General features: G+C 34.4%; 2 protein-coding genes across 4 annotated transcripts; both read right to left on the reverse strand.

The window, feature by feature from the left end:
* Window positions 1-1,335: 1,335 nt before the first annotated feature.
* On the reverse strand, window positions 1,336-11,001 carry LOC127117503 (cytochrome P450 72A68). Of its 3 annotated transcripts, XM_051047651.1 has the most exons (6): window positions 10,614-10,761; window positions 6,676-7,818; window positions 2,822-3,036; window positions 2,455-2,699; window positions 1,985-2,366; window positions 1,336-1,904 (listed from the first exon to the last, which is right to left on the reverse strand). In XM_051047651.1, exons 2-6 carry the CDS (start codon window positions 6,752-6,754, stop codon window positions 1,473-1,475), a joined length of 1,353 nt encoding a protein of 450 aa, XP_050903608.1. In that variant the 5' UTR covers window positions 6,755-7,818; window positions 10,614-10,761; the 3' UTR covers window positions 1,336-1,472. The 3 variants fall into 3 exon arrangements, with proteins under 3 accessions (XP_050903608.1, XP_050903539.1, XP_050903671.1); XM_051047582.1 differs by lacking the exon at window positions 6,676-7,818 and having other exon boundaries at window positions 10,614-11,001; XM_051047714.1 differs by lacking the exon at window positions 6,676-7,818 and having other exon boundaries at window positions 2,822-3,055; window positions 10,614-10,960.
* Window positions 11,002-22,866: 11,865 nt separating this feature from the next.
* LOC127117697 (60S ribosomal protein L18a-like protein) lies at window positions 22,867-26,697 on the reverse strand. The gene is made up of 4 exons (XM_051047824.1): window positions 26,365-26,697; window positions 25,870-25,945; window positions 23,620-23,734; window positions 22,867-23,065 (listed from the first exon to the last, which is right to left on the reverse strand). Exons 1-4 carry the CDS (start codon window positions 26,579-26,581, stop codon window positions 23,006-23,008), a joined length of 468 nt encoding a protein of 155 aa, XP_050903781.1. The 5' UTR covers window positions 26,582-26,697; the 3' UTR covers window positions 22,867-23,005.
* Between the last annotated feature and the right edge of the window lie 1,269 nt (window positions 26,698-27,966).

Genomic DNA, 27,966 nt, shown 5'->3' on the forward strand with positions numbered 1-27,966 from the left:
TAAAGTGCAAGACACAAGCATACACCATCTATAACTCACGTCAAGCAGCCTAAGGATGATCAGGGAACATATGTGGATCAGAGTCTTTATAGAAGCATGATTGGAAGCCTTTTATACCTCACAACAAGTCTCTCATAATCACTTCCTCGCAAGGTGTTTGTGCTCATTATCAAGCCAAGCCAAAAGTTAGTCATCTCACTCAAGATAAAAGGACCATCAAGTACATAAATGGTACAAGTGATTATGGCATTCTGTATTATCATGAGACTAATGACATTATAGTTTGATATTGTGATAGTGATTGGTCAGGAAATGCTAAGGATAGTAAGAGCGTCTATGATGGATGTTTCTTCCTAGGAAACAACCTGATTTCATGGTTTAGCAAGAAAAAAAATTATGTATCTTTATCCACTGCAGAAGTTGAATATATTGCTACAGACAACAGTTGAATCAATTACTTTGGAGCTGAATATATTTTTCTTTTATTCTTACATGGTTCTCTCTTTTGGAGACGAGATCAATTTTAACCAACCGTGATCTAGTTACATGGGTAGTTAGATTGATAGACTGATTCCATCTTTGCCTTGGTTCAGATAGGAACAAAGAGTAAGAATAAACATCGATATTCATTGACTAACTAAAATATATTAAAGCTCGTGACTAAAAGGAATAAATAAGTGTATACTTATTTAAATCTAATTCCAACATAAGAGGTAGCTAACAACACATTGTCATGGTAGCATTTAATAATTTGAAAAAGAATGAGATCAATCGTTTGATTCATCGCAACCATCCCAATAGTCAATTGTCTTTATTTGATGCAGGTTGGTTGGTTCAAAGAGATAAGTTTATCGAACCGAAGATGATTTAGAAACCAAGTCCCTCGCCATCGATTTTTACCAGGACCCGAACAAAGAGATAGGTCGGACGTCTCCTAGGTGGGTAGGGAATTTGACTTTAGAATAAGGGCAACACTATAAGAGGTTAACTTTCAAGGGAAGGATGGTAGCAAAAAATATATTAATGATGATCCCCACATCAACCGTGAGAAGATGCCATAACTTTTTTAAAAAGCTTCAATTGAATCCATAAAAGTTCAGGTCTTATTTCCAATACATTGAGCCATCACTAAATCTATCTTTGTGAAATGAAATTGAGATGAAAACACATGACTATCTTTGAAAGGGATAGATGAAATCCCAAACCTATCTAGAGTGGGCTTATCAAAAAGAATTTCATAAACTTATTAGAGAAGTACTTTATCACCTCCTCCCTAACATTAGACACCTTCTTCATCCAACTTTCTTCGAGACATAGTAATATATTTATGAAATATAATCTAAAAAGTTTCTATTTATATTTATGGGAAAGAAAACAAGATGCCTCGTAATTTAAAATTACAATATGACATTTGTGAACATTCTTACTAGATAATAGAATTCACACTTCCTCATCGTACTATGATTCAGTTTTTATGTCTCCACTTTACGTATAACAATTTGAGCACCATACTGTGGTTGAAGAGTAATCATGGTGGATGGAGCATGAGCATAGGTTGGTGAAAGTTCAAATGAGAAATGTTGCAAAATCGTTGCTATTCCCATCTTTGCTTCCATCATTGCAAAGTTTTGTCCAATGCAAATTCTAGGACCCCCTCCAAATGGAAAAAATGAATATCTTCCATTCGTTGCTTTCAAAACACCTTCAGAAAATCTTTCAGGATTGAATTCCTTAGCGTCATCTCCCCAGAGTTCGCAATCATGATGAAGAAAAAGAATTGGTAAGAAAACTTCCACTCCAGCGGGTAATATTAAGTTTTCAAGTTTAACATCTTTCTCAATCTGTCGAACAAGGCCAACTACAGGAGGATATAACCTAAGAACCTCAAATAAAATCATGGTAACCTGTCACAAAAAATATTCTTAGTTAATAATAATAATAATAAATAATAATAATAATAATAATAATAATAATAATTACTTACGATCTTCAAATTATTTAGGCCATCAAAATCTGGATTTTTGTTTCCAAAGATTTGTAACACCTCCTCTCTTGCACGTTGTTGCCAATTAGGGTACCTACTCAATAATATCATTGTCCAAACAAGTAAAACTGAAGTAGTCTCTTGTCCTGCAAAGTAGAACAATTTGCATTCATCCACTACATCATCAAGAGTCAGTCCTACATTCTTGTTGTGTGTATTTTCTCCAATTTCCTTGTCATTTGACTCCAGAAGAATACTCAATAAATCATTTGTAGTAGATTCACCCAGTGCTTTCTCTCTCTTGTTAATGATATCTTTAAGAGAAGATTGTATATCTCTGTCAATTTTCTCCATATTTCTATGGACACTAGTAGGTACAAACCTATAAACATAAATGTTGAAATAAAGCTTAGAAAAAATAAAAAAAGACCAACTAAGTAAGTGAATGATATGAAAAGGTTTCACTATACCTCCACAAAGGAATGAAAGATTTCACTATATCTTTCATTATAAGTTCAGCTAGCTCTCTTTGAAGTTGAAATATTCTTTTTCCTTCTTCATAACTACTTCCAAACGCGGTTCGAGAAATAGCATCACTAGCCAAGTTTTGAAGAGAAGGCCATATGTCTATCTCACACGATTCATTTGAAGACAACAATTCCTCCCATTTGCTTATCAGATCGTTGCAACTTTTCAAGAAAGATGGTGTCATAATCTGTAGTGTAATCATGAAAAAAATGTAATATGAAAAACTGATATGCATATTTCAAAGCATATAGTGACTTGAAAATAACACAGATTTGTTTCTAACTTCCACGCGCACACACGTTGAGATACCTTTAGTTTTTCTATTTGGAAAGCAGGGTTGATTAGCCTTCTATGCTTGCTCCACTTTTCTCCTTCAAGGCTAGCTAGACCACTAACTAGTGACTTGAAAATTTTATTATTTCTCCTTGGGAATTCAGAGATCTTGTTCAATACATCTTTTATTTGCTCAGGTTTTGTGAGAGTCACCCTTGGCTTTGCTCCGAACCAAATATAAGAATTCTTCCCTGCATATAAGTAGTAGTTCTATAATTAGGTGTTAGAGAGTTATTCTAGGATGAACCTCTTATTCATCGTCATTATATTTGGTTCAAAATTCAATAAGTTACAAAAGTGTAGTTGCAAGCATCAACAAAACTATATAATACTAATAACCACTTTTGGAAGTAAAGCGTGCAGAGCCTAAAAGATCAAACAATGCATTATAGGTATTAGTAGAAGAAAAAGACTAAATTTTATGTGACTTTCGGAAACTACACGAGCAACAAATCTAGGTGTATTTTTATTGCGAATTTCAAAATCACACATATGATGGACATGTTTGACTATTTGAAAATTAACATGGCCTATCGTGTAATGCCAAAGAGACATATCATCAAATGATGCACAGCCACCTAAACCATATTACGATAAACAAGGGAAACTAAGCCATATGAACTTGAAAGTTCCAACAGAATATGAGGGAAGAAATACAAGCCATTATTAGCATCAAAACTCTTTCAAGAATAACTTGATTAGAAACATGAGATTAGGGACACGAAGACAAACAAGAAGTTCCTCGTTAGCGTGGAACTAAAAATTGACAGCATTGTCTTCGGTAAACTTTGAAAACAGACAAGAACTTCCTCGTTATCTCAATGACATGAAGAATTTTTTTTAAGTATCAGTTTAGTATTAGGTGCATTTGTGAACTGAAACATGATAAGCCAAAATTTTGGCCTTACTTATTTGCACTTTATCATTTTTTAAATAGACAGCCTTGTATAAGGTGGTGAGACGTACTTAAATCTTAAAATAATGTTCTTAAGTTCGTTTAATTAACTTGACAACATCATAGTCTTGGGTTTGTAAGCTCTCTCTAAATCTAATATTCCAAATATTGAGTTTTGTAAGCATCTCCTAAATCCTATCCAAGTTAATTAAATTTATTTTGATATAATAATGTTCAGATGGAAAGAAATATCAAAATAATTAGTATACAAGTAAATAAAAGCATTCAAAAATACTTTTATCCTCTTAAATACTCTCATGAATTTCTCCCCCTTTCGTCATCAACAAAAAGATAATAAATATAGAAACTGATGACTGATAAGCATTTGTACCACAAATTTTAAGATGGTCAAAATAAGACCTTGGCAATATGGTTTTTCAAGGAATAGTAATCAAATAGGCACAAGACTCAAAGAACACAGTCTTCAAAATAGAAAAGGTTTGTCTTAAACATACCTCTATAAGATCGGATGTAACCAAGACACGTAACTCTAAGGTTTCTCTTTATAGACACAAGAATAGACAAAAGAAAGACATTCAAGGCAGACAAGAGAGATTTTACAAAAGAGATACATAATTTGATGATAAGGGAAGCAAGAAGAAGAAGAAGAAGGTGGTTGAGGAATTAGCAAATAATCAGAGATTCACAACTACGGAAGAAGAAGGCATGTATGATGGAGTCTCTGAAGAGGGCAAGATTCATGATGCAGATCTAAAAACTCTCATAGAGAAAGAGAAGAAGTGAAATGATCAAATTTGAAAAAATTATGTAATTGTTTTTAGGATCAGATCATATAATGTATTATGAATGAAATTTACATCTTTTTCCAATAGTCACAACCTTTCTTTGAAATCCTTTAATAATGGTAATGTTTTTCAATTAGTCAGTAAGAAAGACAATAAATACAAAACATAGAAAGCATCACAAAGAATAAACACAAATAAAGAACCTTTCCTTAAAAACATATAAGTTACAGAACATAAACAGTACATAAAGACAATCATAACAACTAAACAGATAAAGATCCATCCACTGACTCCACATTAACCTCAAATGGGTCAACAGCTTTCAAAGCTTCTGTTAGCTTCAACTTGTCACCCCATATTTGTGAAGAAACCTCAACCATAGTTTTCTCAACTCCTTATTGAATGAAGAGTTCAGAAAGAACCCTTCCATAGGGAATGAAATGTGACTTTCCCTCGTGAAAGGATGTCAGATTCCTTTTCAGATAATCAAACATAACTTGTGGAAGGTTGATCTTCAAATCTGAGTTGAGAAGAAGCAGAAAAGATTTTTCATCAATATCTAAGGAGTCCAGATTCTTATTCTTTGGCAAAAGGTTTCAGATCAAAATTTGATATCAGACTAATGCCTTGGAGTTAAGATTAGATACTTTATATAGGTCAGATAGATCATCAAAGATAAGATGAGGTGACAAATAAGATTCCCAAAAGAGCATATCTAGAACCACAACTTTATCCTCACAGTTTATTGTATTAGTAATAGAGATGTGGATGATAGTGATAGGAACACTAGATACAACGGAAAGAATAGTATATTCTTGATTTAGTTCTTTGATGGATGCATTTACCCATAATTCCTTGATTAGGTTATGGTAACTATGACCATAAAGCATATTAAAGAAATTATCTCAATCATTCTGAGAGACAGTGCTATGAAAATCAAAGCCATGAGTCATCATCTCTTCAAAATCACCAGGTCCTTCAATGACTACTACGAAATGGTTTCCCATTCCAAGATTAGATATAGAGACCATCTTAGATTGGAAATAACTTGAAAATAAAGAAGGTAGAAAACAAAATAAAATAAGCTGAAGGATGTTTCCAAACATATAGACAATGATTTGTCAGAAAGATGAGAGACAATTGTCGTTGCTTTAAGACCATTCAAAGATAATCTTTAGGAAACAAAACACTAAAAAACAAGTAAGAAACAAGTAAGAAACCAGGAGGTGATTACAAAGGAGCATATTCTCAGAATCAAAAAGGTTTCACATCATTACTCAACAGTCTTTACCCAAACAGCCATTGTGCAAGATAATTATCAGATATGTAAATTCTATCAGCAAATAATCCACTTCCAGAGTGTCAGAATCTATTATTTTTCAGAAGTCACTTTTCATCAGAGGCAGTTTCCTAGACTCTTATTGAAGTTGCTTCTAAGAAACATCAGAATTTGATACTCTAATCAGAAACAAGCATTATTCTTCAATATAGACCATGCTCAGATTTTGTTTGCTAAAATCAAATCTTTTAATAGCTAAGGGTTTTGTAAATATGTGATCCCATTGATTATCAGTATCAATGAATTGAATATCTATAACTCCCTTCTGAACATAGTCTCTAATGAAATGATGTTTAATTTCAATATGTTTGGTTCTAGAGTGTTGAATTGGATTCTCTATTATATAAATAGCAGCGGTATTATCATAGAAGATAGGGATATTGTTTCCACAAATCTGATAATCCTCTAGTTGATATTTCATCCAGAGTAGGTGTATGCAACATTTAACAACAGATATGTATTATGCTTCTAGTGTAGAGAGAGACATAGTTGTTTGTCTCTAGCTAGCCCAGGATATTAGGTTTCACCTATGAATTGACAGTTTCCACTAGTGGATTTTCTCTCAATTCTATCCTCGACATAGTTAGCATCACAGAATCCAACTAGCTTATAATCTAGGGATTTTTTATAAATAATTCTCATATTTATTATTCCTTTTAGAGACCTAAAGATTCTCTTAATAATAGTTAATTGAGTTTCTCTAATATCTGATTGAAACCTTGCACATAGACACACATTGAACAATAAATTAGTCTAGAATCTATGAGGTAAGAAAAATAACCGATCATACATCTGTATAGCTTCTGATCCACCTTGGAGCTATTGTCCTCCTTGTTCAGACTACATATTGTATGCATAGGAGTTTTCATAATCTTGCATTCTTCAAGATTAAACTTCTTCAAACGCTCATTTGAGTACTTGGACTGATGAACGTAAGTTCCATCTTTGCTTTAATTGATTTGGATTCCCGTGAAGAATTTCAATGCTCCTATCATGCTCATCTCGAATTCAACATGCATAGTCTTAGAAAATTCTTTGCACATAGAGGCATTAGTGGAACCAAACAATATTTTATCCACATAAATTTGGACAATTAAGATTTCCTTATTCAAAGTCTTTCTAAACAGTGTAGTGTCAACTTGACCCTTTTCAAAACCATTTTCCCACAAGAAATTACTCAATCACTCATACAAAGTTCTAGGAGCTTGTTTGAGTCCATAAAGTAATTTCTTGATTTTAAACACGAAATCTGGATGGACTGAGTCCTCAAACTCATGGGGTTGTTTGACATACACCTCTTCAAAAATGACTCTATTTGGGAAGGCACTCTTAATGTCCATCTGATATAAAATAATATCATGGTTAATAACATATGAGATAAGTAGTTTGATTGCCACAAACCTTACCACAGGAGCAAAGGTTTCAGAGAAATCTATACCTTCCTGCTGAATGTAGCCTTGAGCTACCAGTCGAGCCTTATTCCTTACCACTTCTCCTTGCTCATTCAGCTTGTTTTTGAACACTCATTTTGTTCCAATAATGTTCTTCTGACTTGGTCTTGGAACCAGGACCCAAACATCATTTATCTGGAACTAGTTTAGTTATTCTTGCATAGCCACAATCCATACACCATCTGATAAAGCTTCATCAACAAAAGTTGGATCCATCAAGGAAATAAATCCTAGCATACAATAATCATCTTTGAAAGTTGATCTAGTTCTTAAGGGATCATTTTTATTTAGAATGATTAGATCTTCTGGATGGGAATCCTTATATTTGAATGACTTCTTGGGTTGAGTAGAAACTTCTGAACTATCTTGGGCTTTTTCAGAGTTTGCATCTTCTGGGTGAGCTTCAGAGATAAGAACAGTTTCATGGGGGGTTGAATTGTGTATAATAAAAACGGTTCGCTTCTGATAAGCAACTTCAGAATCTGAACAAAGTTTAGAGTCTGATATCAGAATCTATGATAGTAGTGGAAATAATATGAATCAAAAGCAATAAGCAAAGCAACACAAAAAGTTTATCTTTGTTCATCTCCTCAATTGAGAGTAGTTCAGTCCCCTTGTCTTAATAAGAGCTTTTCACTATAATATAACTGATTACAACTTTGCTCAAATAAACTAGCAAGAGACTTCACTGCTCAATCAATCCAAAAAGAGATTTTGCTCAAGAAACCTAGCAATAGACTTCTGCTCAATCAACCTAGAAAGAGACTTTACTACTTAAGCACACAAGCAAGAGGCTTCACTACTCAAGCACACAGACAAGAGACTATCTCTACTTTAAACAAATAGTTTAGTAGAAAAGATAATAACTATACTTTGATACACAATCAGAAGTATATTAGTTGTGCAACAACCACAAAGGTTATTAACTCTTAAGATTTCTAAGATATATAAAGATAAGAAATCTTAAGATTTTATGCAATAACAGTTATAAACAATAGCTCAAAGTTATGTTCAATATATTATAATATTCTGTTGTTGTCTCGTAACCTTCTTTCAAATGTTCAACTTCCTTTTATAGAGGCATAGAAAGAGTCATTGGAAGGTATGAGTATAAGAGCTTTCTTCGTGAAGAAGCATGACAATAGAGATGTTGGAGGATGCATCTGGTTATAACCATTGTCCAATTAATAATAGCATAGTCCGCAACAACTTTCGAAGTATTAGGTATTTACCAAAAGGTAGAATATCTTGAAAATTTCACATAACCATTCCTTGGGCCTTGCAAAATAAAATCCTAGTTGACTCTCATTTGAAATCTGGTGTTTGACAAGACAGGTATGTCTGGAAGACAGAGTATGAACCAGAGGCATCTTTAGCCTTCAGAATCAAAGTTGTCACCAAATGCTGGAACATAATGATCAAAGTATGAACCTTCAGAGGCTGATGAATACATTCAGAGTCATCAAATTTTGATCATTCAGAATCTGAGTCACTTTGCTTCTCCAAAGATGTATTTTACAGGATCAATTCATAGTTGTATTTTAATCTTGTGATTATGCACACTTGAACATATGTTAGTATAGTTATTTGTTCTTTAAGGACTTTGTTATCATCAAAACCCAAGTTATATAAACAATTGTGTTCCAACATTTGAGTGTTAGAACTGGCAAGTAAATCAGGAACGCCACTTTTGGCTTGACTTTCACTGGCTCGAGAATTTTCGCGAATAACTTTTGTGTTTACCATAAGGACAAAGAACTCGTCATACTTGTGCCAACAGTCAATGACATCATGTCCATACTTACCACAAATTTGACAAGTTAGTCTTAAGCGACCACGACCTCTGACTCGAAAGCTTCTTCCAGATCCATGAAAATTTTAACCACTACGTGCGAATGCATATTCACGCTGAACTATATTAGCAAAAACATTATAGACTAAAATCTCTTACCTGAAGTAATCAAGCTCAGTTTCTTGAATGTAGATAAAATCTACAACATTGTACATCATAAGAGGCTCAAGGAGACCATATTCTTGCATAACAAATAAACTATACTCCTTTAAGATACCATTAATCACATCATCAATCTAATCATGTTCAGATATTGAGTCATCTACATACAACAAGAAATATGTGATGGCTTTGATTTGAAGGATGAATTCATATGTATAATGATTAAGTTTTTTGGTTGGTTTGAATTTTGTGCGCAACTAACACACGTGAGCTTTCCTGATTCAAATGAAGTGTTTGTGGACTTTGTCCCACACTTCATATGATCTCTTGCAAGAGAGTAAATGTCATAGCCGTTTCTAAACTTGCGAATAACAATCATTCAAGAAAAGTGTGATCTTGATTGATTCAGATCTCATACTCCTAAGAGATTATGTTCCATAGACAATCTTCGTTTATTTTAAACATAGGAGGAATCTTAGGATTCACCATATAACTATGGATTTTATATGTCATGAATACACATTCAACTTATTGTTTCCTGAGTAGATAACTCTTTTCTTGCAACTTGATAGTCAATTTGGTATCAAAGGAGCTTGAAGATGAATGGTCAAATAATGAACTTGTAACCTATGATGAGGTTGAATTCTTAGACGCAATGAATGGCTTATCAATTTCTTTTGGTATCAAAGGAGCTTGAAGATGAATGGTCAAATAATAAACTTATAACCTATGATGAGGTTGAATTCTTAGATGCAATGGATGGCTTATCAATTTCTTTCATTAATAGAAGTTTCAATTAGAACTGAGAAAAAGAAAATAATAAGAAATATCTAGAAAAAAGAAGGATCAATGACAATTGATATCATGTTATAGAGTTATCCTATGATGAATTATATTAACTCAAACCTCAATTAGTTACAAAGCATAAAACATAAGTGTGAAGTTAAAGTTGGTTGAGTTCTAACAAACTTCTAAACTCAACTACTTCCAACTGTCTTCTAACTACCTTCTAACTATATAATCAATAAAAAAATTAAGACTTAGTTTAAACAATAGTTTGAAAAGTTGAGTAACTAAAATTATACCTATTAAGTTAAAATCAAAAGGGAAATAAAATTATGTAATATGACAAATTAACAATACAAACCTACACATTAAAAAGTGTCTTTAAAAAGATGTTGCTTTGATTTCTTTATGGGAAAATAACATGACATGTGTTTGAGAAGATTTTAACTCAATTAATACTTTTCAACTTTCTTAAGTTTGATCAAATTTTGAGATGTTTTATCATTTCTTTTAAAATTGAGCAAAGAAATAACATACCATGAATTTTAATACTCTTTTGGAGGTAGGGACTGACACGTGGAACAATATCATCGGAGAGATTCATGGGTTTGGATTTAGCTTCCTTTTGCATCTTAAAAAGATCCTTAACATCCCCAACCAAAATCCTATATGTATTACCATGAAGACCTTGTTCTCTTAACAGCTTCTCCAGCTTCTTTGGCCTAAGCCACAACAAATTCAACATCCTCCAAGCATATATCAAACCAAGTGTCAAAAAGATGAAAATTATGCCAGAAACCCATTCCATTTCTATGTTAGTAATTGGTGATGCAAAGAAGATAGAGAATGAAACAAAAAGGAAGTGAAAGTGTTTACATATTAAAAGACTTTTTAGGTTATCTTTTTTTGTTCTTTATGTTATCTTTTTGTTGTTTATGTCATCCTTTTGTTCTTTTCTAACCAGCTTTGTCATTTTGCCGTGAAGAAAGGAAAGATGCTTTCTTATTTATTATATTCCCTGTCACTATATTATAAAAATGACTGAAAGACTTTATGTAATACTACATTTGGTCTTATCTATAAGATAAAATTCATTTTTAAATTTATCCAATAACAAATATATCAGGATTGTATAATGGACTTCCCTTAATTATTTAATGAATTTAAAAATTCAATTTTTTCTTATAATTAGAGGGAGTAATTATTTTATGCAATTCAATTTTACTTTTAAATGTTTTAATTGAGAGTTATAAAATGAAAATATTTAAAAGCATTTTTCTTATAAGGATGTGACATTATTTTACATGATAATGCTGAGCATGATCTTATAAAAGGCAACAGCAATGCGACCTAGCCTTAGGTCTAGTTATATAATATTGGCAATGAGAATGTAGTTATTTGTTCGGTTTCTGATCTCAAGCATGATTAATGACCTTTTATTTGTTAGATCTAAAATCTGAACTATAATTAAAATTAGCTTGTTTATATTTCATATGTTAAATAGAAGTCGGTTACTTCTTCTGTCCCTCAATGAGTGATTTATTTGGAATAAAAGAGTATCCCAAAATAAATGATACATTTTAATTTTCAATACATATTTTTCAATTTTACCATCTAATTAATATCACTTTCAGCATTCACAATACTTGACAATGACATTTAGTAAAAATATCATTCTCTCTCTATCATTTATTTATTTATTTTAATTTGTATAAAATAGTCAACTAGATCACTCATTATGAGACGGGGGGAGTAATATTTAGTGATTAATAGCATTTCAGATAGTTTGTTATTTTGTTCCAATTGGAGAACTTACAAGTAATAATGTATGATTATGAGTTTAAGGCAAAGGGAGACGGGTGGTCGCAGAGTTTACTTTTGTTTGGGGTGTGATCTTTAACTATTGAAGCAACTTAACGATAATGTTGTATTAATTTGGTGTAAAACCATATGAAACAAAAGAGGAAAATAACTGCAAACTAGAATTTATTGGAGCCCTTGGTTTTAAAATGCGGTTGTGGATGTTGCGATTATGGTCATTGTGGTTGTTGCGATGGGTAATGCACTTGTTGCGGCGTGAATTTTTTTTTTATTAAGAGGAGGGCATAAGTACAAGAAGAAATTACACTAGTACTAATGAGGTAGGAACCCCTGACAAGTCACCTTCTAACAAGTGAGAAACAAAAGAAGGACGGCAATGGAAAATACAACTCTCTTGAGGAAGAGATAATCCATTTCTAACAAGAGCGTCAGTACACAAATTAGCCTCACGATAAACATGGATGACTTTAATCTCGCTATATTGAAGGAGGTAACATATGATCTTAGGTATTAGTTTCCTGCCCCAGATGTTGCTCGTGTTGTTTGTATTGATATCTTGTACCACTTGCTAAGCATTTAGATTAACATCGATGTGCGTCAACCCCATCTCTGTTGCAAGCTTCATGCCCTCATTTTCAGGTAGGGAAATAGGTATTGTTGTTCAATTCGAGGCTAAGATTATTTTCAGATAAGCTGAAGTCCAAGTGGTTCGGACCGTTTGTGGCCACTAAAGTATGTCAAAACGGAGCCATTGAAATTCAGGATTTGGTGATATAAGAAGGTTTAAAGTCAATATACAATGACTGAAGCATTATTATGGAGGAGAGACTCCGGAGGAAACAACCTCCCTCATACTATTTGACCCCTGATGTCAATTGCCAAGTTATTTACATAAAAGAAGTGTTGGATGGGAGGCAATCCATCAATTTTTAATCAGTTTTTGTTTTGCAAAATTTATTGTATTTCTATTCAAGACCATCCTAAATAGAGACTAGCTACTCAAGAATAACTCTGTCATGAAGATCTATATTGTTCTTAATAAATTTATTTCTAGATGTGTATGTTTTTTCAGATTGCAAGTTCTAACTTTAGGATACAGCAAATGATCCAAAAAAGACTTGATCATCAAATTGGCAACTAGCAACTTGAAGGCGAAGGATGAGAAAAGAATCAGCAAACTTGTAGTCAACCTACAGATACCTCATCTGGTAAGGTTTGAGCAAAATATTTTCATTGTTCACTTTTATTTCTTTATGAGCATATCCATGCATTATTCTTTTATCTGGTTTTGATTTATTTCCGATTAAGTTATCAAGTTTGATTAACACACACTGAGGCAATTTTTTGTTTATAACTTTGAGCCTTTATAAACCACCCTTTAGTAGTAGGATTATCCTTTTCTAAACACTTTGAGTCTAAGTCTTTCTTTCGGTGACGTAGCCTTAAATTCTTAGTCATATAACTTGAAAGATCTTTTCTTTTTGCACTCTCTTTGGAGTTAGATGGAAATATTGTTCTTAGAGTTTATGAAAAAGATTAATACAAGTAGTTGTGAAAGAGCAACCTGCTCAAGTAGAACAAGACCAACGTAGGTCAAGCAGGATACTTCACTTACCTGAGAGATATGGATATCTCATAACTGATCAAGGTGATGTATTACTCATGGATCAAGATGAGCCTGTGACCTACCAAGAGGCCATAACTGGTCCCGAGTCTGAGAAGTGGCTAGAAGCCATGAAATCTGAAATGGATTCCATGTACACAAATCAGGTTTGGACCTTGGTAGAGCCTCCTGTAGGAGTTAACCCTATAGGATGCAAGTGGATCATGCCCATTCGTAAGGATCACTAAAGGAGAGATTTTAAATTCCGTTGCGTTTTGGATCGCTATTCTCCTTCAGAATATCCAATGTCCATAACAGAAATGTTGGTTGATTCCGCCGCAGGGCAGGAATATCTTAGCATACTCGACGGATATTCTGGGTATAACCAAATTTTCATTGCTGACGAAAACGTACCAAAAATGAAAATTCGATGTCGCGGCGCCTTAGGCACATATGAATGGGTAGTGATGCCCTTTGGCCTAAAAAATATTGGGGAAACTTATCAAAGAGCGATGAACTCTATATTTCATGACTTCATTGAAACTTTCATGCAAATTTATATTAATGACATTATGGTTAAGTCTGTTTCAGGAAAAAGTCATATAGACCATTTTCGACAATCATTCGAAAGAATGAGGAAACATGGTCTAAAGATGAATCCTCGTAAATGTACTTATTGTGTGCAGGCTGGGGATTTTCTAGGCTTCGTGGTCCATAAGAAAGGAATCAAAATTAATCAAAACAAGACCAAGGCCATCATGGAAGAGAAAGCGCCATCAACGAAGAAGGAATTGCAGTCATTGTTAGGAAAGATCAACTTCCTAAGGAGGTTCATCTCAAATTTAAGTTGCAAAACTCAAGCCTTCTCACCTCTACTTCGACTCAAGAAGGAAGGTTTTAAATGGAGGAAAGTGCAACAAGAGGCTTTCGACAAGATCAAAGACTACATTGTTCATCCTTCAATTCTGGCGCATCCTTGTAGGAATAAAAGTATGAGATTATACATATCTGCATCTGATAGTTTTTCCCGCCTAAACAATTTTATAATATAATTTTTCCCCTCCATCATATCTTCTATAAATAGAGGTGGTTAAGATATATGAAGATATAATTTTTCTTTACTAATTGTTCCACATATTTCTTAATCATGTATGTGTGTTATATTGTGTTTTTTGAAATAGAGAAGCACATGAGGGTTTTTTTGAATCCACAATGAAAATTCAGACAATTGATTTTTGGCATCAACACAAACATGTCAATGTTGGTCATGAAAACATTTCTACCATCTTTTTTGGGCTTTCCATTGTTTGATTTCAAAGAAATCCTCATGTGCTTATCTGTTTCAAAAAACACAATACAATGAGAAAAATATATTATAAAATTGTTTAGGCGGGAAAAACTGTATTAAAAAATTATTTGAGCGAGAAAATAATATATTATATATTTAATTATGAATTAACAAAAAATATTATATAATAATATATATTTAAATTAAAATATAAACAAAAATAATTATATTTTTAAAAAATAATAATAATATTATATTAAATATTAATTTTTAATTAATTAATATATATATATATATATATATATATATATATTAAAAAACTAATTTTAATTAATTAAAAATAAATTAAAAAATTAAATAAATAAATAAATAAAAAAGGATCCCATCTGAAATGGCGGATCCCAAATCTGACGCATTCACCATTTCAGATAAAGGATACAAATGAAAAATTAAAAAAATTCATTAAATCAAAAAAAAAAGTACCATTTTGAGAAAAAAGAATTCCAGGGAGTACTATTTTAAGACTTTTATTTAAACTTTGTGTCATTTGGGTCGAATAATCTAAGAAAGTAGAAGAGAAAAGAAGAATAGGCATCTAATCGGAATGGTGTTTGTAGAAAAAGTGATTTTTAAATTTTAGCTTGACATGATAGGCGAAATTTTTACGAAAATAACACACTTTTTCAAGGAAATTCCCAAAATACCCCTGGTTTCAAAAAAAATCCCAAACTACCCCACTTTTAGGAGGAGTCGCCAATTGAATTGGAGACTCCTCTTAAAAATTGAATGGAGGCGCCAATTGGATTGGCTAGGGCAGGTGCCCTAGCCAATTCAATTGGCGCCCCTGTGTAGGGTTTAAGAGGAGGCGCCAATTCAATTGGAGACTCCACCTAAAATGCAATTTTTTTTGGTAAATGGTATACGTGATAGATAAATTTGATATAGGACCACTTGATATTAATAAAAGTTGTCGTTTAAACAAAGAAACCTAATGGTGATGACCGGGATCACATAACCGACCTCCGGTCCCACATCCTCTAGCTACCCTAACCCGTGGCCCTAATCCACGTTGACGATTCTGTACTGGTGTTTGAGCATCTAAGGGGCCAGGAGCGTCACTACCAACTATAGGAGAAGGTCTGTTGAGGTAGTCAAACAAGTCGGCATAGTCTTCAGTATGCATCGATGGTGTACTGCCGTAGCTGAGCTCATGACCCATGCCAGAGAAGTTGGGATGTGGTTGACTCATTGATGGGCGACCGGGACGGTTGAAGGGAGACATGGGTGTGAATGATGCGTCGAGGAAAGGTTGGAAAGGTTGTTGGGGTGTTTGGTAGAGATAGGGTTGTTGGATGTTTTGGTTTTGTGAGGTTTGGGCTTCTTGGCTACGGTAGGAGGAGGGCGGTTGGTGTTGAATGATCGTTGGGTGTTCTGGCTTAAGCGACTTTGGTAGGGTGATGGGGTGGGTGCGAAGCGATGTTGAGTCTCAGGTTGATGGTCAATTTGTTGCTGGTGGTATGGGGTATGCTCTTGGTATTAGGGTTTGATGTATGGGATGTTTTGGTTGTATGTTTGTGTGTTGGTTGAACAGAACGTTTGACAGACAGGGGGTTGTGTGTATTCGGTCTGACACTGTTGTTGGGGGTTTGATGTTGAGGTGTCAGGTATGTAAGTCATCTGACGTGGGTCGTACAAGTACATATCCTCGGTGATGAACTGAAAACCAACTGATCTGTACCAAGCCATATAAGTACGACTTGGTTTTTCTTCAGTTGGCATGACTGCGTCAATTAACACATGGTCATGACGGTGCTTCCATTTGCAACACTCCGATCTTGTGAAGCTTTGCCATGGATTGAAGTTCCGTTGATCGTTAACTTTGCGCAAATGCCATTCTCCTAGGCTAGCTGGGGGATCTGGGATATTTTGGGGCATACCGAACTGCAGCTTCACACGATCACTGTTGTGCATCTCCACAGTTGTGAACTGTATTATCGGTGTGCATGCAGTCCATACAGCCGCGTCTTCAGCGTTGACCTCATGGTCATGATCCAAATTAAGGTATGGGCGTCAAATGAACTGAAATGTGAAAGAACATAGGATTATAGCCAAGGTAGAAGAAGTTAACAAAATATAACGAAATAATTAAGTTATTTTCCTTACGTCTGTCGGTCGAAGGTGATCCAACAGGTTGCGATACTGAGTAATACAGTGTCTTGAATATCTGTTGTAACTCATACCACGTGCAGACCATCTACACAAAAAAGTCAAAAAATATTAGTTATAGGTAATAATCTTTAAAGAAGTAAGTAAAGATATAGCAATTTAAACAACTTACTTTTGTGCATACGGAAATGTGAAAGGGTTGTTATTGATGGGTGCTAGAGACGGTAGTCTTGACCAACCCCATGCTTATAGCAAAACAGCATATCCAGAAAATGTAGATGTGTCTTTGTGTGAGTTTTTGCACAAGGAGCTATAGAGATAGGCTAGACAAGCAGATCCCCAACTGTAACTTCCTATTCTATCTACATGTCTAAGTAGAGGTAAATACATAATATGCATGCTAGAACCACTACCTTCGGGAAATAAAAACGAGTCAATTAACAGCATAATGTAACACCTAGTTTTTATTATTCGAGCATCTTCGGTAGAATGCTCATCTAAGTATAAACTATTATAGTACGACTTAAGGCGTGAAAGTAGTATACCTTGACCTCTTGCATTATCATCTAACAAATCAGTCTCCAAGAGATCCATGCAAATTGAATTTTCATAGTCGGTTTTACCATTAACAGCCTTACCTTCAATGGGTAGTCCCAAAAGCATGTAGACGTCTTCTAACGTCACGGTACACTCATCGGTTGGGAACCAAAATGTGTGTGTCTCTGGTCTCCATCTTTCGCATAAAGCAAGAATGAATTTGTTATCTATAGACCAAGACAAAATCTTGCTTATATGACCAAAACCGGCTAGTTCAACATAAGGTTGAATCATCGGGTCCATATGGACATATTCGTGGACCCGAGTTCGGAACTTTGATACATCCTATAAAAGAAAGAACAAAAAACTTGACTAAGTTGGTATGTTAAAATAAAAGGGGGTTGGTGAAGATGAAAGATAAAAAGTTAACAAAAGAAAAAACTTACATATGTTGCGATGTTTGCAACCGTTCCTCTATGTGATTCGCCCATTGTGAGGATAGACATTTTGTCGGGGGGTTGGTGTAGATGAAACTACAAGAAGTTGTTGCAGATGAAATTGTAGAAGAAGTATTATAGAAGAAGTAGTGAGAGTGATGGTGTGGAAGAAATGTTGATGGAGTGGATGTATTTATAGGCAAATGGATGGGAGCATGAAAAGTTGTGCTTGCATGGTGTCTCCACTTGAATTGGCGACCATGTACAACCTTTAAGAGGGGTCTCCATTCAAAGTGGCGCCTCCATAGGGACATGCATGCAAGACCTAGGTCTGATAGCTTGGTTTCGAGGCCTGAATGCATGCTTTGACAAGGTTTCTCCACTTGAATTGCCCATGTGCAAGGAATGAGTGGGGGCGCTAATTCATTTGAAGTGTGTGCCTGCATGTCTGACACGTGGTTGTCCTCTCTCTTGCATGTTGAACATGTCACTTCTTAGTAGCTTGCATAGTCGACACATTATTTTGGAGTAGCTTGCATGTGCAACACGTCATTTTGGAGTAGCTTGCATGTGCGACACGTCACTTCGAACTAGCTAGCATGTGAGACACTTCACTCCTCTATTTAAGTGTCTTACTATCAACATCCAAGACACTTCACTCACATTCATCTGCAGTAAGAAAATAGTTTTCATCTACACAATGTCATCTTCATCATTATACAGTGTCAACGTTCACTGTAACGGTGAAACATACGAGTTTGAGCTATATGGTTTTTGTTTTCGAAACACCGATACCATTAGACTCACAATCAAGAGAAATGCAACCTTCTTGCATTTGAAAAAAAGAATACAATCCTGTATAGGATCGGGTATTGTGTCAAAGATCACATATCAAAATCCAATATTTTTTTAGAATAGTCAATGCAAGTATTTCCCCCTTAAGGTATGAGATGATGAAGATGTTGAATACATGTTTGTTAGTCATGAACATTCAGACTGCAACTGTATTGAGTTGTACATTACTCTTCAACCATGTATACCATCCCAACAGTCTCAACTAACCAGTCAGGATGAATCTGGTGAAGATGATCCACAATGGTCAGATGACGTCAACCCAAAAGCAGAAGCAGAAGTGGACGTCGTTGATGAAGAAGAAGAGGAGACCGAGATACAGGTTGATCACATGCTGAACAACGACGATGAAGATGATGATCAACCACCACCAATACCTCCTAGTCATGTCTACAATCCGCCTCAACATATGATAAATATGGATCTTCACGACGATGAAACATCCAATGGTGTTTTCTATAATCCGTATCCGAGATCAAAAGGCGAATTAAAGGTGGGAGACATGTTTCGTACCAAAGAAGAATGTGTTCTGGCTATCAAAAAATTCCACATGAACAACTCTGTTGATTTTACAGTGAAACGCATTGATTCTAGAAGGTATGTTATCAAATGTCGTAACATGCTTTGTAAGTTTCGTTTGACTGCGTCTTACAAGAAGAAAAACGACTCTCGGGAGATCGCTTCAATAGACCCACCTCACAGTTGCATTGCAACTAACGTTGAACAAGATCACCGTAAACTAAGCGCAGCGTTGATATGTAAAGACATTCTGCCGTTGGTTAATAAAGACTCATCAGTGAAGGTGAGTATAATTATATCCCATATCATATCAACATATAATTATACTCCATCTTACAAGAAAGCCTGGATTGCGAGGACAAAGGTTGTTGAACAAGTTTTCGGCAACTGGGAGGATTCATACAAGGAATTGTCACGGTTTTTATGGGCACTAAAAACATATGTCCCAAGAACTGTGGCAATTATGGAGACATTATCAGCGATGATGCCAGACGGAACCTGTGCTACAGGTAATAGAATCTTTCACCGTCTATTTTGGGCATTTAACCCGTGCATCAAAGGTTTCGCATTCTGCAAACCTATTATTCAAATTGATGGCACTTGGTTATACGGAAAATACAAGGGTACTTTGCTCATGGCGGTTGCACAAGACGGCAACAACAATGTCTTTCCCATTGCCTTTGCTCTTGTTGAAGGTGAAACGGCTGGTGGATGGGGTTTCTTTCTTCGACATCTCAGAATGCATGTGGCTCCACAAGCCAATCTCTGTTTGATTTCTGATAGACATGCTGCAATTGAGAGTGCCTACAACAACCATGACAACGGATGGCATGATCCTCCTTCTACCCATGTCTATTGCATCAGACACATTGCACAAAACTTCATGTGTGCTATAAAAGATAAGAATCTTCGCAAGAAGGTGATGAATGTTGGGTATGCTCTAACTCAGCCGTCATTTCAATATTATCGTGATGAAATTAGACTGTCTAATGAAGACGCGGGGAGATGGCTAAATAACATACAAGTAGAGCAGTGGACAAGGGCATTTGACAGAGGTTGTCGATGGGGCCACATGACAACAAACCTTGTGGAATGCATGAACGGGGTATTCAAAGGAATTCGAAATCTGTCGATAACCTCCTTGGTTAGATCAACCTATTATAGGTTGGCTTCTACGTTCGCAACCAGAGGTGAAAGATGGAGTGCGGTGTTAATGTCCGGACAAGTATTCAGTGAGTGTTGCATGAAGGTCATGAAAGAGGAGAGCATCAAAGCTAGCACACACGCTGTAACAGTCTTTGACCGTCGTAGGCAAAATTTCAGTGTCCAGGAAATAATGGACCATAACGAGGGGAGACCAAATTTAGCCTATGTTGTTAGACTAAACAGAAGTTGGTGCGATTGTGGAAAATTTCAGGCCTTCCGCATACCTTGCTCCCATGTCATTGCAGCATGCGTTTATACTCGTCAAGATGCTTACAGCCATTTATCTGATGTGTACAAGACCGACATCGTCATGAAAGTATGTTATCAAAGCTTCTCAGTACTACCAATGGAGGATTACTGGCCTCCATATGAAGGTGATGTTGTTTGACACAATGACGAGATGCGTAGAAAGAAACAAGGAAGGCCAAACAGCACACGTATCAGAACAGAGATGGATTCCACGGATAAAATGATAAGATTATGTAGTATCTGTTGTCAACCAGGACACAACAAGAACAATTGTCCCAATCGAGGAGCATCATCTAGGTCTTAAGCTTTTTGTAACATTGTATTTCTGTAACCTTCAATCATTATATATCATTAAATTTTTGTTACAACGAGGTTCACAACAAACATCAGTACAAAATAAGCTATCTGAAAACAGAAATATTTCTAACTGATTACAACAATCAAATTGATGTCGTCTCGACCGAACATCATTTCCCTAGCATCCTTATCAGTCTTCATTCGCACCCAACCAAAGATACTGTCAAGTCTCTCAATACTTCTGATTTTTTTCCCCTTCTGGTATTTTCCCATCTAACCAACGAACCAGCTCCCTCTTCAGTTGATCAAACGTAGTGATGTTCCAGAACAGCATCAGCATCTGAGGTTTGTCTATCGCATAAATCATCTTTCCGTATCAGCGAGGAACACCAAACATGATTGTCAAATGATTATATGAGATGTCGAACAATTACTCACACAACGCATTTATTTATAACACAAAAATTGCATTTTATGAGGAGTCTCCAATTGAATTGACGTCTCCTCTTAAACCCTACACAGGGGCGCCAATTGGATTGGCTATGGCATCTGCCCTAGCCAATCCAATTGGCGCCTCCATTCAAGTTTTAAGAAGAGTCTCTAATTCAATTGACGACTCCTCCTAAAAGTAGGGTAGTTTGAAAAAAAAATTGAAACCAGAGATATTTTAGGAATTTTCTTTAAAAAGTGGGTTATTTTTGTAAAAATTTCATGATAGGGAGTTTGATTACAAATGAAGATGAAGTGACAAAAGTAATCAAAAGTGAAATGAATAGTGTTGGTAGATAAAAGAAGAAAGGGAACCATAATTGTAAACGGATGAAAAGAATAACTTAGTCAGAAAAACTAAATTTCGAACATGTTTTGCTCTCCTAAAGGACAGGTGGCGGTGCATAAAGCTAGAGCATGACACAATCAATTTTTAAGTTTTTGGTGGAACCCATTAAACCACAACTTTATCTCATATATTAATATTTTATTTATATTATTTTAATTTTAATTTAAAATAGTAATTTAAGTTACTTATAATATTAATATAAAATTAATAAAAATTATTTTAATTTTAATTTAAAATAGTAATTTAAATTACTTATAAAATTAATAAAAATTTGAATGGATCCTATTTATAAGTAAATTAATTGTTAAAAAATAATTATTTTTTTAAAAAGCAAAAGCTGAATTTCAAGCAGTAACATATTTTAATATTTTTTATTCGAATGCAACATTGCATTCTGAAGTTACGATGCACCAGCTGGCAATTGAAAACATTAACATTTTCTTGGAGACATGCGTACAAGTGACAAACTCACCTAACCATCTCTTTTGATGTTTTTCAGAGCATATAATTTTCTTATATTATAGATTCTTTTAATCATAAAGATACCAAATGTAGCAAATAGAAAAGATAGTGCATAATTGGATTTGGTATTTGGAAATCTAAGAACAATAAAGTTTTTCAAACAAGGAAATTCATATCAAAAATCTAGTTACAGAAGCGAAAATTCTGGCTTAGAAGTGGCTTATGAGATTCAGTTTACCCGTCCTTATGGTCTAATTTTGCTGGTATAGGGGAAGGAGGGAGAGAAGGAGAGAAGGAGAGAAGGAAAATAGTTATAGATTGCTTATACATTCAAGAATACTTATTAAGCATTTCTTATATGTTGAAAGCTCACTCACTGATCAAGTCCTACAAAATTAAAATTTAAAATAAAATGAAGAGTTTTGATTATATTTGAGATATACATATAGATTATATATAGTTAAAGCAAAAAAAGTTTTGCTTTATGTTTCAGTTTGGTATGGATCAGGACAAGCTTGTAAGAAATCAAACAATACAATTACATGATTCATTGAATATATGGTTGGTATATGTAAATCTCTCATGGAGACACAAGTTTTAGTACAGTTTAGATACAGAGTCTAGCCAAAACATTTACAACTCTTGAAGTGAAGATTACCATTCATTTGCTAAATTTGTCGCTCCAAGGACAATAGCAACTGTAGCCACAACAGCCTGCAAAACCAGTCTCATAACTTGTGGATCAATTTGACACGGCAATGCACATTCTAAAAGCATTATAGATCATTGAAATATGGAAATATTCAGTTATGAAATAACTTGTGCAATTTTTATAAATTCTAGTGCCTACGCCATGTCATATCTGAGTTAGTACTTCATAGCTAAATTAAGCTTTTTACCCAAAGTTTTGCTATATGAAATCATAATCTTGTTTATCACTGTTGATACTCTCCTTGCTCGTATGCTTCTGTAACTAGTGGACTAACACTGGATTACATCCAATCACTTTTATTTTCTTAAATTATTAGTGTCTACTCTGTGTCATATATGTGTCATTACTTCATAGCTAAATTAAGTTTTTAACCCAAAAATCATAATCTGGTTTATCACTGTTCACACTTTCTTTGCTCATGTGTTTCTTCTTTCTATAGTGTACTTAGGTAACTAGGAGACTAACGAGAGTATAACATGAAATTCAAAGTAATGGAACACACTATGATATATCTATGCTAAAGATTATACAAAAGAAAAGGATAGAATCCACTTACAGCAACTATACAGGCGATGTATCCAGGCTTCTCTCGATAGTCTACCCTGCAACAAAGCATAATTATTGCCCCAACATACCACGGGATAGCACCGAGGAAGAAACCCAATATAAACCTGCACAAGACCAAAAAATAATAGAAATCAACAATCAATATTAAGGTAAGTGGCTAATACCGACACACATACAGAAAAAATTGCAATGGCAATGGTAAACGGTTCCAGCATGTAAACAAGGTGATACTAAAAATGTTAAAAGGTGAAATGGATTAAAAACTCTGAAGTACTCCTTTAGCATGAACTATCCTAACTGAAACTTCGACATGTGACATAATATTCGCTACATTACAAGTCTTGTTTTAAAAAATTATGAGAGAAATGAAAAGAAACATATAAGGGAATCCACACAAATTAGGACAGAACATTTTCTCATAAGGGAAGCATGTATGAACCATATCCCCGTCATGCCTCTATAATTAGATTAAGGATTGAATTGATAGGATGAAAAGAAAAATAGCATAAAAAAAAATACAAACAATGTATGGTCAATCATGTCCATAAATTCATTTACATGTTTCACATTTAACAGAGTAATTCAATAATATCTGTCAACTTCGTTTCTTTGATATAAAAGGATAACCCGATCCTATATAGCTCCCATCACTGTATGTCAAATTTAATATACAAAGATGAGAGTCAATAGAAAAATGTTGAGTTAAACTTTAAATGTTAAAAGAAAAAAAAATCATAGTTCAACTCGGGATACAGTGGTCAAAAAACAATGGTTACAAATCTTACAATTTTCCTTTAAACAGTAAAATTATAAGAGACCGGAGGAAAGGGTTTGATAAAATGATATATATAAAAAGACATGTAGACACCAATAGACGCAAACAGCTGAAATTCAATGCAGATTGCAGGAAGGTGGCCTTTTTCACAAGACTGGGTTGATGTTTGAGATGGGTCTGATGAAATGACAAATCTTAAGCCATTTCCCTTATCTCTCCCTCTCAAATTGTAATATTCTTCACAGGACAGATCTTTAAAGACAAGCAAGCTGATGAAACTGTGATATTATACGCCTAGTAAATAAATCTGCCATCATAAATTAATAATATGATGACCAATTCTTCAACTCATCATACCCACGTATAAAATATTCAAAATCATGGCTACATGTCTAACCATTTTCCTTTGAGCAGTAAAATCAGAAGAGGTGGGAAGGGGATTTTAATAAGATAAAATATTTTTAAAAAAAGATGTAGACACCAGTTGACACAAACTGCTGAAAGTTTAAAGCAAGTTGCCGGAAGGTGACCTTTTTCACAAAGCTGTGAGTTGATGTTTGAGATGGGTCTCAGGAAATGGAAAATCTTATCCCATTTCCCTCTTCTCTCCCTCTCAGATTGAAATATTCTTCAAGGACTACAATAAGTGAGACACAGGTTGATGTTTGAGACAGATCACTCTCTTTTATACTAGGATAAGTGTTGTCAATTGTGATTTGTGAATCATAGAAAATAGAAACTTGTTCAAATTTACTATGCTTCAGTAGTGCTATTTGGCAAAACTTTGTATTAAATCGCATATCGCATAAAAATAGCAATTTGTTCAAATTCTGCTATGCAAAAGTGCAGCTACTGGACAAATACTGTCACTGACTATGATGAACTTCTCAGCTTAAAACAACATTAGGTAGACACACCGTCAAAATATAAAATAAGAATGCATTTAAAATTTCAATATTCTCTTCTTGTATACCCCCACCCAAAAAGATCAAGGAAAAAATAAGTTAACATTATTATAAATCAAAGAGAGTATTTCCCTCAATCACAATAGACAAATTTTACTATTTGAGCATTAAGCTTTTCCCCAAACATAAAATTGAAATTAACAAATGATGAGGAAATAAGCCAAAATTTAGAAACCATAAACATATATAATGGTTCAAAGCATTGAAAGTTGACAACCACAGTGAAACATGTGTGCAGATATACATAACTTCCAGAATAGTCAACGCCAAAAGAAAAACCACAAACAGCATACTTTTAACCAAATAGAAAATCAAAAGTTTTATCTAATTACATGGATTCAACCTTTTTAATCAAAAGAACAGCCTAGGAAGCATAGCTTTGAATGACATAGGATGATGAAAAGGAAAGCCAGCTTCATACATAGTTACCAAATTCTACAAGTTGTTAAAATGATCTAATCTGCAATTAGATAGGAAATTAATAAATCAATTAACTTACAAGCACCAGCCACAACCAATACCGCAACACCCAAGTCGTCTTTCTCTCACAGGTCTTCCTTCCGCAACTACATAACCTGAATCAATATCATACAGCAAAACAATATCAAAGCCTAACCAAGTCAATTAAACTACAAAGACAAATTCAATGGTATACTTCAACATCAAACAGTAAAAAAAAAAAAGATAACGCTGATCATTCATTTCACTCCGATCACCCCACCCAGAACAATTTCCAAATTCAACCTTCAAAATCAAATATATTGAGTGAATAAATAAACAAACCCAACACTCCATAAGAAAATCAAAGTCAACCCAAGCTTAGAAAACTTTCCATAAACTCAAACCCATCACAGAGATAATCCAATCAATTAACCTCACAAAAATGAAATTAAATCCATTTTTCATTTCCAAACTCAAAACCAAACCCGGTCAATAACTAATAAAATAAGCCCTAAATAAAAACCCTAAAAAACCGAGAAGGATAGAACAATACCGGGATAAGCTTGGTAGCCGTGAGGGTAATAGGGAGGGGCGGAGGGATCGGAGCCGGGAGGGGGGACGGGTTGAGGGAAGCCGATGGCAGGGTGAGGAGGTGGGAAGTTAGAGACGCCTTGGAAAGTACCGTACTGAGGAGGTGGTAAGGGTTGAGATTGCGGCGGAGGGTGGGCGGAGGGTGAGGAGGAGGATTTAGGTTTGTCTAGTTCGGTCATTTTTGTTTGGTGGGATGCTAGGAAGGAGAAGTTTTGTTTTGAGTAAGAGAGTATGAATATGAATGTGTTTGTTCATGTGGGTTCACAGATTGTAACAATAAATTTATGGGAAATTTATTATTCTTGTTATGTGGACCCAATGATTTATATAACTTGAAAGCAAATTTAAAATTACTAAACTTTGAAATTTTCGTACACATGGAATTATAATAAAGTTGTAAAATATATATATACTCCTCTAAAAAAATGTTTTATATTAATAAAGAATTTAGTTAAAGGTAGGAAAATTTCACAAAAGGTTCTTATATAAAGTTGTCACATTTCATATCATTTAAAAATAAATTTATTGTAAATATAAAATAAAATATAATGATTTGTGAGTAATAAATTGTATTAATTAAATAGTGCATTTGGAAAAGAAAATATTATATTAAAAATGATATTTATTATAAAATAAGTTTTAAAAAAGTGGCATTAATTGTTAAATGAAAAATGTATAGAACACATTTTTGTTACTTATTTGAGTTATTTCTCCTTTTGTCTCAAATTATTGACACTTTCACAATTTTATAAAAATTAAGAAATAGTAGTATTAATTTTGTATGAAAGAAATGGATCATAAATTATTTTATAAAATTATTCCCTTTTTTTTGTTAAAATCATCTCAAATTTGTTTTCTTAGAAAAGAAAAAAAAAATAAGAAATCATCTAAAAAATAAAGTCTCACTGGTATCAGTTGGCAGAAGTGTGATGATTCCAACATAAGGCTTCGCAAAAGACTAATACGCCACATCATTATCGGTCTCATTATTTGCTAGGTAGTCAGCCCAAACATTTTTCTATAGAGTATGAAATATTTGAACTTGTCATTCTCTATAGAGAAGCTCATTAAGGTTGTGAAGAATGTGGCATAGTGATGTCAAACATTAATAAATTTGAAGATAAGTTTAATAGTAAAGTTGGAGTCAGACTAACACATTAGTTCTTTGATGTCAATTTCTCAAGTCATAGACAAACCAATATCACTCGCAAAACCCTAAAATCAAGCACCATCGGTATTTCGAATCAATCCACTAAAGCCTGACACGTTGGGATTACCGAGATTAATATCATTAACATTCAAAATCATATTACTACTTTTATGTGCATTACACGTGATCATTCTCGTTGGGTGAGACCGATTATGCTTGAGAAAACATTTAGTTAATAGTAGGCATGGCAACATAACCCGTACCCGCGGGTACCCACCCAAACTCGCCCCGAAGTTGACGGGAAAAACTCGCTTTTACTGGGTTTGGGTTTGGGTTTGAGTTTTCCCCAATTATAAAATATGGGGCCGGGTCGGGTAATGGGGACACTAGTACCCACCCCGAACCCGCCCCGTT

This window comes from Lathyrus oleraceus, chromosome 1 (assembly GCF_024323335.1).
Source record: "Lathyrus oleraceus cultivar Zhongwan6 chromosome 1, CAAS_Psat_ZW6_1.0, whole genome shotgun sequence".
Lineage (NCBI taxonomy): Eukaryota > Viridiplantae > Streptophyta > Magnoliopsida > Fabales > Fabaceae > Lathyrus > Lathyrus oleraceus.

Bases quoted from the DNA above. Each gene is read 5' to 3' on its own strand.
- LOC127117503 (XM_051047582.1), bottom strand. From the start codon at position 10,884: ATGGAATGGGTTTCTGGCATAATTTTCATCTTTTTGACACTTGGTTTG. The intron at 2,700-2,821 runs GTATCTCAACGT...ATTACACTACAG, and splicing joins TCCAAATAGAAAAACTAAAG to ATTATGACACCATCTTTCTT. The intron at 1,905-1,984 runs GTAAGTAATTAT...TTTTTGTGACAG, and splicing joins GCCTAAATAATTTGAAGATC to GTTACCATGATTTTATTTGA.
- LOC127117697 (XM_051047824.1), bottom strand. From the start codon at position 26,581: ATGACCGAACTAGACAAACCTAAATCCTCCTCCTCACCCTCCGCCCAC. The intron at 25,946-26,364 runs GTATTGTTCTAT...ATATTGATTCAG, and splicing joins CGGCTACCAAGCTTATCCCG to GTTATGTAGTTGCGGAAGGA. The intron at 23,066-23,619 runs GTAAGTGGATTC...CTGGTTTTGCAG, and splicing joins ACATCGCCTGTATAGTTGCT to GCTGTTGTGGCTACAGTTGC.